This window comes from Triturus cristatus, chromosome 3_2, assembly GCF_964204655.1.
Source record: "Triturus cristatus chromosome 3_2, aTriCri1.1, whole genome shotgun sequence".
In the NCBI taxonomy this organism is placed as follows: Eukaryota; Metazoa; Chordata; class Amphibia; order Caudata; family Salamandridae; genus Triturus; species Triturus cristatus.
Window position 1 is genome coordinate 864,665,644 of NC_140584.1, and position 12,005 is coordinate 864,677,648.

The window sequence follows — 12,005 nt, forward strand, 5'->3', positions numbered from 1 at the left end:
CGGGCTCCACTGCCCGCTCTATGACACACAGCCAAGGCGGGCTCCACCGCCCGCTCTATGACACACAGCCAAGGCGGGCTCCACTGCCTGCTCTATGACACACAGCCAAGGCGGGCTCCACTGCCCGCTCTATGACACACAGCCAAGGCGGGCTCCACTGCCTGCTCTATGACACACAGCCAAGGCGGGCTCCACTGCCCGCTCTATGACACACAGCCAAGGCGGGCTCCACTGCCCGCTCTATGACACACAGCCAAGGCGGGCTCCACTGCCCGCTCTATGACACACAGCCAAGGCGGGCTCCACCGCCCGCTCTATGACACACAGCCAAGGCGGGCTCCACTGCCCGCTCTATGTCACACAGCCAAGGCGGGCTCCACTGCCCGCTCTAGAACACCACAACGGTAAAAGGAACAGGCAGAAAAGGGCTGCTTTGAAATGAGTACAATGGATCAGATCTGCATGTTATTCCGAGCATTTGTCACAGTTTTAGCTTTTAGTTTTCATTTAACTTGCCGTGGTCGTGAAGAAGTTCACCCACCAAAATTCCCTTTCCCTCATCCGCCCGCCGAAGATGCCTTTTTTGAAGCAACAAGCCTGGAACGCGCCTGGCTGCTTATACTTTAGAATAAAGCCTCGTCTTGCGTTCTGGTGTGACTCGGCCTTCCATCAAGAACTTCTGAGCTACACCAAATCAGATGTGATGGCGCCACCAAACAATGCATCAACAATCCAACCATGCAGTCTGTATGTGGGCTGGTGCAGGAAGAGCCCACTCGATCAGACGCGCACACACAGCGCACTGCAGGTGTTATTTACTGAGGCAACTCTAGGACGGGGACCCTCAAGCACAGCAGCCCAGACATGCTCTCCACAAAGGAAGGAGCATCATCTGGAATCACTCTCCAAGGCTGAAGCAAGTCGCAGGACAGGTCACTGCTCTCAACACAGACAAACAGGCTGGGGAGAGGGGGGGCATTTTGTGGCTGAAAAAGTGGCGCCTTTCTAAATGTACAGTTCATATGAAAGACATTAAGTGAGGCCAACAATGCTAGCGACCCACGCCCCTTCCTGGCTCTTGATGTCTGGTTCTCATTAGGATAGAGCTGCATCCTCGATGGTTGAGATTTGCAAAGTCTCGGTGTTGGAAAGGAACCTCGTTTCCAAGTCAGGGCATTGGAGCAGACTGAAAAATCAAACAAATGCCCCTAGACCCACAGCTCAAGTAAGCTAATGTTACTCAACTCACAAGGTTTCTAATTCAACCTTGTTTTCTTAATGGAGGAATACATTCGCATTTTTGGTGTAGGTATTTTAATTTGTCAAAACTATTGCCTACATAATTATCATCTATGTAGTGCAGTAGGCATAAAAAAAAACAGGACTGGCACTGGGTGCACATTTGACATGGAAGTGTTTTGAAGACATGTTACTGACTTGCAGAGGCAATCTGAAGTGCAAAGATGCCAGTTACCAAGCAAGGCAGATCATTATTGATCATTATTTCCTAAGTAAAACAAAGCATCACCGAAATCATACAGAAATGAAGCTCTGGCCACTGGCTGCATGTCTAGGCTTGAAACACACACAAAAGAGAACAGAAGTTGAACCAGGTCACTGACAGCTGGCTCCGAAAAGGATCTTGGCTAGCAAAATTTCTAGTGGCAAAGTAACTTACTCACCATCAGAGCTGAGCAGAGAGGTGAAAGCAAGTCAACCTGCAAATCACTTACTCGCATATGCAAGAGGCAGGTCCTTTCGCAGTTAGATGTCATTCGATTGTTTTGCACTGGTTTTCCCCCCTTTAACTGCTCTCCCTGTAACCATCTGCAGAATTACCGACACACCAGGCCGCAGAAGGGTTATACATGACTTTTTGCAACTAACTGAAATGAACCCGCGGTACATCAGGCACGGGTTTTCTGTCTCTGTGAACTGCTCAAATAAATCAGAAAAGAAACCAAGCGCTGTCATTATGCGCAAAGAGGAAAGCGGAAGTTGATTCACCGAATCAACCCGCATTAGTTTTCTACATTTAAAAACCGCAGTACAGGGAGTTTCACAGAAGAAACGAACACAGAGTAAAACATGCCCCCACAGCACAGCTGACCAAACCGCTGTCTTGATGCACATTTCGTTAAAACTGCATCCTATTGTCTCAACTGTAATGTTATTATTTTGCCCTATATAACTTTTAATTGAAAAGGAAACATTTCTTGTGGATTTCATATAAACGCCTAGGATTCAGCGCCACGTTGGCACCTCTACCAGAGCATTGTGGGGTTTTCGGTCTGTCACTTTAAGTAAAATCATGATCACCTAAAGGGGAAAAAGTCTTGAGAAAAGGAATAATTCCTGTCTCCACGCGAGCGAGCGAGGAGCAAACCGCCAGTTCAGTCTCACATGTCCTTCCTGGCATCTTGTAGTGTATGCACGCGGAGTGATGGAAGTCAGCCCAGATGTGGGGTACCCTGATCAGTGTATGCACGAGGAGTGATGGAAGTCAGACCAGATGTGGGGTACCCTGATCAGTGTATGCACTCGGAGTGATGGAAGTCAGACGAGATGTGGGGTCCCCTGATCAGTGTGTGAATACTGAGTGATGGAAGTAAGCCCAGATGTGGGGTCCCCTGATCAGAATGTGCACACTGAGTGATGGAAGTCAGCCCAGATTAGGGGTTCCCCTGATCAGTGTGTGCACACAGAGTGATGGAAGTCAGACCAGATGTGGGGTACCCTGATCAGTGTGTGCACACTGAGGGATGGAAGTTAGACCACACATTGGGTCCCCTGATCAGTGCTCAGCAAACATGGCTCCTGGGACGGTAGGAATAGGGACTGGATCTATCCCAACTGAAGTCTCCTTGATATGCTGAAGTGCGCTGCAGTTCCATATCCAGGATAGATCTGCCGATATCCACTGTATCTTCAGGGTACAAACTATTGCCAGCACTTGACTTCTCATCATCACTATAATGCATATTACCCACAATGCCATAGCAATCTTTTAAAGATTGTGCCAGAGGACACAATTATTAACTAGTTTGGAGAATTCTAAAGAATGCAAAACAAGTATGATAAAAGTTCTAGATTCAACGTCACTCTCGTCGTGACAAAAATCAATGTAGGCAGAGACCAACACTCATGGGAATTCCAGTTCCAGATGGGTTAGTTCCTTGGTGGTTGCAGACTACAGACAACTTAAAACCACCATGAGGCATGGAGGCAATCAGTTTATATTATCGCGTATGCTTTTTTAGGAGACCAGTCTTGAGCAGGAAGAATGACCCACTGATCGCAGAGTCTGGTATGTGGTTGGCTATTGTGCTGAATAAGACTGAATATTTCTTTAGAAACTAACAAAACTCCTCTACATAATAGACTATTTAAACTTCAAGTGTTTCTTTTCCAGAAGTGTGGTGTGAGCAAGGAATAAAAGATATCTCTAAAGGAACTGTGATATGAAGCTAAGTGAATAGGAAAGGATAAAGAAAATGCAAGTGGAATTTATCGAAATACATTACTAAAAGAAAATCAATCTGGAGTAACCATGATGGTAATCTGAGTACATTACAAGATCATAAATAAAGCGTGGCTGTGACATTAAACCAATTGGGTTACAAAAATGTAATCATTTCATTGTAGTCACAAATTAAACACGACAGATACAAGAGGGTGGTTAGTGAGGTATGTACCAGAATATTATAACTAAAATATGCAACACAAGTTCATTTTAAGATTTATTTTTTTCAAAAGAATCAGGTCAATAACAGTGACAGGTGGTTTTGTCAAAATACTTTTAGCAAAATATCATACAGAAATATTGCGTCCTAAATATTGTTTTCAAAAATATTGCCCCACTGTAGTTAAAATAGAAAATCTATATCCAATGGAATTCTTTTGCAAAAGATATATAGGGCATGATATTTCTGTGAGACGATATTTTGCTAATAATATTCTGACATGCAGCCCATCAGTGCTGTTGACCTAATACTTTGTACTCAAGACCTGGCTCTTTGACTGACCCTCCACGCCCAGACGGATCAGAAGCCCTCCCACCCCACCACCGCAAGCACCATGAAACCCTCATGGGCGAGTAGCCGCGTTGTGCAAACTCTTGACTGATTGATTTAGAAAACAAAAATATGCCCTTGTTAGCTGTGCAAGGAGGTAAGAACTACTTGGTTTGTTTCTCCGTCTCCGCAGCTCACATCATGAGTGAGTATAAAAATATGTGATAAGCAGGCTGGAAAATCCATACGCTAGCGGCTTAAGGTTTCAACCACCCTGTACCGTATGCCATGCAATATACAACTCTCTCGTTCGGTGATTTAGGATCAAATGTAGCTTATCCTTTTGAAAATTAAACTTTAAAATTAACTTGTGTTCCATATTTAGTAATATGTTACAATTAAATCACTGACTTATTTCCAAATGTTCCATCTTTCAGGGTTCCCACCACTGGTTCCATTAAAAGCTCTAAGTGCGCTCAGTCCCAGCATAAATACAATACAGGATTTGTCGTCTTTCTTTCAAAGATCGCAGACATTGAATGGAAAGATGGCACATGTTTCTCCCTTTGTCTAAACAACTACTGCCAGAATGCTTAATTTAGTTACTCTAGTTTCTAAAATGGCTGCATGTTTTCAAGATATGAGCTTGAACAGCCAATCACATGCTGAGTGTAGCCTGGAAGAGTGCATGATAGGAACTCATACCCTGACCACGAATAATGGGGGAGCAGTCTTGGGCAAAAAAACCAGCAAGTATCAGCAATGAGATTTATACATCATGGCCGAGATGGGAGCTGTGCGACTCTGATGGTTCATATTAGGGGAAGAGACTCTGGCAGAGGAAGGGCGAGACACATAGACCAAGGGTTCACAATGACAGACAGAAGAAACTTGAGTATGTCTGCCACACTTTGCTGCTACCCGGCCACGCCCTAAGAGCCCACGTCAAGTTTATTTAGCTCCCAAAAAGACCCAGGGGGCACCTGGATAAACATTTTCACACAATAGCACACACATTTACATGCTTATTTCAGCAGGCAGCCGTTTGGAGCTTGCTCACATCAAGTCCCCAAGTGTTGCATGCATGGTTAGTTAGACCTACTTGTGCCATCAAGCAGGGGGCAAAAGATGCCATCTCTCGTTCCACAAGTTGGCATGCTCTGTGAGGTTAGATTTGCACACAGTAAAAGTACCTCCACTCTATCCGGTGAGGGAGATTTCCAAGGCGATCTTTGGCTACCTTCCACCTTTGCTGGCACCAAAATTGGCACCTTTTGTTCTTCGTTGGCCTTGTCTTCTGATAACTTTGTTGTGTCCTCCAAGACAGTCGGAGTTCCTGGCTTCTCTGGATCCTCCACCGCTGGTCGTATGGGTGTCTCGGACTTCTGTTCAGGAGATTTAGCTGCTTTTCTCTCAGCTGGTCTGAACCGCGGACGGTGTTCCTTCATTTTCCCTCGGGTCATAAGACTGGTTAAGCCTACAGATATGTCATCTTTTGGGCTGTCCTTCTTAGAATCCATCTTTGAGGCCGGCTTGGGAGGAGGAGGTGGAGGAACCTTTGCCTGAGCTCTCTGTTCTGTTTTGGGTTCTGGGCCGGGTCTTACATTTGTTGCATCTTTTCCCGGCATGTTGGCAGCGCTTGGCTCTTCCTGTGGCAAGACTTTCCTCACCATCTTACGAACCACAGATGCTACCTTCCTCTTGGAGACACCAGGGGCCTCTTCCCGTCCAGGCTCTGTCTGTGTCCCATTCATTACTGCAGAGTTACTTTGGGGTGCAGGCTGGTTGTCCCCATTCAACACAACCTCAGAGGTACTTTGATTATGGGAGGGTATGGGACTTCTAGGTTCTGGTTGACTTTGAAAACGCTCTGGACTCGTCACTCTCCGTAAGCTATGAGAAGGATCTGGACTTCTCACTCTGCCAGGCTTTTGCAAAGGTTCTGGACTCCACACACTGCGCGGAGACTTTAAAGGTTCAGGAACACCAGCTCCAGATGAGCTTTCTGTGGGCTCCGGACTTCTTGTTGGCTCAGGACTTTTGAAACCATCTGACCTATCATTCACGCCACCTGCATTTTCAGACTACATTTATAAATAGAAAGAGGTTTAGGTAAGGGGAAATAGAACAATCAGTCAAAAAGATCAGTCTTCCCTACCCACCACCCTTAAAGTGAAACTTTAGGCTCTGGAATCTCCGACTAATGTAATTTAACCAGTCGAATTTCAAAACTTTTAAACCTTAACAACGTGCTGATAATATACAAGAAAATACATTGGCAAAAAAATAAATAAATGAACACCCATGTGTGCCATCTACATGCCAGAGCAAGTTTGTTTAGAGGGAGAGCAAAGTGAAATAGATCAGAGAGGAAATGTGCATTTTGGAGATTCTGATATCTTAAACACCAGCAACACCCAGTCCTGTTATGAAAGTTTATTTAGGCTCAAATTAAGGTGACTAAGGTTTTAATTACATTCTAAATACCTGCTTTTCATAAGTCAAAGACGATGGGACCTTAACTCTGCCCCCACTCCCTCCAGTTTTTTTTTTAAATTTGCTTTCTGGGTCACTCATTTTTTCCCCGCTTCTACTGTCATCGGAGGTCGACATTCCAAGCGTAAACCATATGTACTCCCTTTTAAGTGGTATTGCTATTACTCCTGTGCTCAAATGGGAGTGACTTAACACAGTCAGTTCACCAGTCTCACTGTGTGGGTTTTAACTTTGCAACCTTCACCTTCTCCTACCAACATAAAGTGACCTGGAATTGCGTCCAGGGAAAATCAGGGTAGTGTAGAAAAAATACATAGATTAAAACAGAATAGAATGAATGACTCTTACATTATGCCTGTGCTTCTGAAGACGAGAGCTGCCACGGTGCAGTAACATATGTGAAAATGTATTTGACCATGAAGCAAAATACCTTTTCCACAGCCAGATATGCTTCATGTGGTCATTCTGTCCCACCCCGACATCTGGCAAGACGAGTCAGCAGTTTTACTCCCCAAAAAAGTATCCAAGCCTTGATCTCAGATCTCAGGTCAGTCTGTGTACAGCAGCTTCAGAATACATTTTTAGATTATCTCTTAGCATTTAAAAAAAAAAAAGTTATAAGAGGTTTGATATATTGAAGTTCATCCATCCAGGAGCGAATTAAAAGCGAGTTATGCCTCTATCCTAGAGACAAAATAATGGAATCATGGCCATGGGCCTCGTCTGCTGAGTTCTCAGCTTCGAGGAGACGCGAGTGAAGGTCGGTCTGGGAAGGAAGTGTGAACAAGTCCCCAGCCTCTGCTCCATTTCACCCGGGCTCTCCAGCTCCATGTGGCCCTCGGAGGCTGCAGCTGCTCTTTTAACTTAGGAACAAGGAATGTTATGTTCTACGGTGGCGGCCAGGGAAGGTCTACTGGCAAAAGCTGAGAGCGGACACCATGAAAGGTCTTTGCCATCTCGGATTTTCAAAGGAATGCTGAGGGAGGTTTCTTTAGCCTCAAGGCAAATTTCAGAGTGGAAATCACTTTCTACTGATGAGAATGAGGAGTTGGACAGCAGTGATTTGTTTAGGAGAAAGCTGGTGATGTGTTTAGGGGTACATACTAGTGCCATTTTACCCTGCATCCCATAGGAACCCCTGAAGAGCCCACTTCTCTTCAAGCCAAGGCTGGAAAAAGAAATAAAAAGGACGATCCCTCCTGGTGGAGGAGGAAAATATATGGTTTGGGGCTATGGGAATTACCAGAAGGTTGTCGAAACTTCCATCAGATTATCTGCCTGAAGGGGAGCTGTCCCAGGACTGCGCAAGTCAGTCTCTCGAACAGAACCATTGAAGTCTGGGTCTGCAGAGTACAGACTCCAACCTGCCATGGAGTCTGCCTTTCAGCCCAAGGTGTCTGGAGCTGAAAGGTCTCAGAGTAGATACAAGTTGCTGCTCATTTGCATCATTTCCTGTTAAATGATGTGAAACTGAGTAACTTGTTGGCTTGCAACCTATTCTGTGGAACCCTGAATCATGCAGTGTGCTTAGTTCACTGGAGCCAATCACTATTCTAGTATGTATGCATGAATGTCTATGTGGTACTTATGCAGTGTCAACCTAGCCGAAAAGTTGGGGAGTCCAAGGCAAAGACACAGTCAACGTGTGATTGAAGGAATAGCTGGTTTCTAAGAGTGAAACTGAACTGTTACTGCATCATGGTGTAGTGTTCTATAAAAATAGTGCGTCTATGGCGCTTTCCTAAATTGAAGCAGGGTTTTAGCAGTGCTGATGGATATGGGTATGTCAATTCAGATCATCGGTGCCTAATTGCAGAAGACCCGTTACCTTGTTCTTTCTATTTGAAATGTCTTAATCTCCAATGCGATGGTTCCCAGATGGTGGATGTTCTGAGAGCCAAAGGAGATGCTTAGTTTGTCAGTCAGATGGGGAGGGGTGCCATATGTGATGATTTTGTTGATTATGCATATGGTTTTGAAGATGGTGCAGGCTGGCAAAGGCAGCCAGTTGAGCTGCATCAGGGTGAGGATGATGTGGCCGTATTTCTTTCAGGCCATTGAACAAGTGTGCTGTTACATAAAGGATGCCATTAATGGGGGCAGTGTGGAATATGAAAAGCTGTGGAGCATGGCATTGCCAACTCTCAGATGAGAGAGAATGATGGCTTGAACTGCACTTCTGAATAAGCTGGGAGGAATGGTTTCACTTTCTTTAGTAAAGAGGGCTGGAAGCGGGCCATCTTAGTTTTCTTGGCAATGCGTTCCTTGAAGGTGATATTAGTGTCTAGGGTGAATCGGAGATTTGGAACTGAGGGAAAGTTGGGGTTCAAATCCATCCAGGTTCATGTCATTGAGCCAGGCTTGGACTGTGTGTTGCTTGTTGTTCTCAGTGAGCAGCACTTGGTTGAGTTAAGCTTCAGGTTGGAACTGGATATCCAGGTCTGGATGAGTTGCAAATAGGAGTATTATACATTGGATGTGTGGAGCCGAAGATACCTTCAAATACAGTTGTGTGCCATTGGCGTATTGGCGAATTTTGATGTTGTTATCTGCGACTAGTGCCCTAAGGATCTCCATGTACAGGTTGAAGATGAGAATGGGCAAATTAAACCCTGGGGAACTCGGCAGATGATCAGACTCTTCTGGGACCTGGAGGTACCCATGTGAACGAACTGGTGGCTTCTGGGTGTGGATGAGGGAGGGGTGGTCAATAGTGCAGAAGGTAGCTGAGAGGTTCAGTAGTATAAGGAGAAATGGGTCATCTATAGCCGCGGTCTGGAAGGTATCATCTATGATTTGTAAGATAACTGCATAATAATCTGAAACTGGATTGTAAGACGCTCTGCAGTGGTTTGCAGGATAAGCAAGTGAAAATACTGTTGAAATCAGGCCTTTTATTTTATTCACACATTCACTAAGGAAATACTCATTATTTAATTTGTACTATGGTGTGAGTCTATCGTGCTTCGCTGCAAGTCTGCAGTCTTTTAATGTATTCTAACTGTAGGTGAAAGCTGCACCAAAAAATCAATGTTGCATTGGCTCAGCCTAGAGAACATTTAAATGTGTGCTTCTCTAGGGTAACTAAGGTCCCACGTGCTACAGAATACTAATTGGCTACTTTTTGCCCTTCTTCTAATACTTTGGGTTTTGGTCATGAGTCAACCCTTAATTAGATTCGGGCTCTGAACTACCACACTGGAAAGGCTATTTATTTCTCTGGTCAGCTGGTGGTTCAAAACCACACACAGACAATAGAATAATTTGGGTTGATTGCATTTCACCTGGGAAAGAAAAAGGGTGGGGGTAGAATATGCATGGGTTAATTACATTTGCACTGACTAACAAGCCTGTGCATGTCTCACCCAGAGAAACAATAGGGCAGCAATCGGAATTCAGCAATCAGAGCGATACCTCAGGCTGCTAGCCAAAAAACAGGTGCCCTGCAAGTGGCCAGTGGCGAGTGGTCTGCCGTGAGTGCCACATGTGTACAGCTGTGAAAGAAACAGGGCCAAGGAGATCCTATAGGAGCTGAAGGGACAAGAAAGCAGGTCTGGACAAAATCCCACAAAACATCATGAACATTTTAGAAGCCAGACCACAAAGCCTGAAAAAGAGTGCACCGCCAGGAGCGAAACGTAGCTTTACCCCCTCATAAATGGCCCATTAAGGCCCAAGATAATAGCATTTGGTTAGCCCCTTCACACTGGGGCCTGCCGGCGGGCACCAAGGACCACTGCAATGAAAATAACTGGACTGTGTTGGGCTGTTTCTTTACCCCAGGGTAGCCCACAGCTGTGAGTGTCCGCCCAGAGGACCATCTGGAGGGCCAACGTGTGGCATGATATCCCCCATTTTGCATATACGAATGGAGGGCCAGTGGCCCGAGGGCAGAAGAGTCGCTGGAGTTCAGCGCTCCCAAGCACACAACCTCTGATTTCCCTGGGAGGGCTAGCATCGAAGGCGAGGTGGGGAGCACCCAAGTTCCATTAATAAGACCTCTTGAGGGCAGGGAAGAGAGGGTTGGGGGAAGAAGGAGCACCGGAAGCATTGCCACTCTCTCCCCTTGTACCCAGGGGAGCCTCACACGCAATGACTGCGGATAGGAAAAGGGCGCAGTCATGTCCCTCGCCATCAGAACAGTGAGATAGGCGGGGTGGCTCCAAGTGCTTGGGGCCCCCATGCAGTCTCAAAAAAAGCTATACTGGTGCCCCACATACAGGGCAGGGACACCCTGACTGCCTGCAATTTCTGCATGAGAGCAGATTTTTCTTTGCAAATGCAAAGGTAAAGACTCGGCACGCAGCCACTTCAAATGTAATGCTGCAGACCGAACGAACTATGCCATAGGCTCGCCCAATAAGACTATTGGATGGCTGCTCTAATATCTGGGGCAGATTGCTCCAGGAGGGCAATAGTACCTTCAAATAATTGGTTGGTCACGGTGGGCTCTGGGGCATCACACAGGCGGCCATTGATACATTTTGTTATATCACCATATGTCCCCGGGATATATGGATTCATGACCCCAGGAGACATTTTTCATGTTATTAGAAAATCCTGGAGTTGGGACTTTTAGTCTTATAGTTCTGGGGTGCATGGATCTTTGTCCGGTGGTTGCTTCACAGCCATTATAAAGCTGAAAGAAATACTTATACCCTGAAGAATTCTGAACTTTTAAATCTTTAATCGACATGCTCATTTTTTACCATACCTGATTGAATTTATTTTTGAATGTTATTGAAAAGTGATACTATCCTGAAATGCATATAATATTGCTTGTGCTATGTTTTGATTCTATAATTTTGCTTTCAATTATGACACAGTGACGAACCAATAGGCCTTACTTCTGGTTAAGTGCATTCCCTGATGTTGTGTTAGGAGTACAGGGGGTATTGTGTCTTTACGATTCTGAGTTTACTGCAGTGCAGACTGTTTGAGGTACCTCAAGCGCAAGGGGTCCACGCTACATTTAAGACAGACCTGATCTGCAGAACTTTTCTTTAGTGTACCCCCCCCCCCCCCCTTGTTGGTTGTGAGACCCCTTATAGAGTGTCATCACAGGCAATAGGGGTAATGGAGCACAATTTCCTTTTCACATAACAAAAATACTTGAGAGCAAAGTGTTGTTTGTTGTGCTACTGACTGTTGAGTCTCTACCCCACAGAACTTTCTCTAAAAGCCTTGGACTGCTCTGTCTTACTCTCCTTGAGAGCGAAGTCCTAAATAGGGGTACTTGATTCCCAGTTAGTGGTTCCGCACTAATGGGTTCCCAGGACACCAGTGATAAAAGACCCTTGTTGTTACAACAGGGGTCCAGTACCACCTATATGCCCCTGGACTATCCATCCTGGTAAACGGAGTTTACTTAGCATGCGTTACTTCGCATGCCATTACTACGCGGATGTTAGTACGCACGCGTTGTTACTTAGAAAACCTTTACTACGCAAGTCGGAACAGCGACTTGCGTTAGGGGGGGGAAGGTGTTGGATTTAA

At 45.4% G+C, this 12,005-nt stretch overlaps 1 protein-coding gene across 35 annotated transcripts in view; it reads right to left on the reverse strand.

Annotated features, from left to right (window-relative positions):
* Positions 1-12,005, reverse strand: part of MYO18A (myosin XVIIIA) — a 768,001-nt gene that overhangs the window by 473,262 nt on the left and 282,734 nt on the right. For 21 of the 35 annotated variants that reach the window (XM_085649161.1, XM_085649175.1, XM_085649172.1 and 18 more), the window contains one exon: positions 5,207-6,097. The exons of the other annotated variants lie outside the window; for them this stretch is intronic. In XM_085649161.1, the coding sequence (XP_085505287.1) occupies positions 5,207-6,097 (891 nt within the window). The remainder of the gene's footprint in view (positions 1-5,206; positions 6,098-12,005) is intronic. 35 annotated transcript variants of the gene reach the window in all.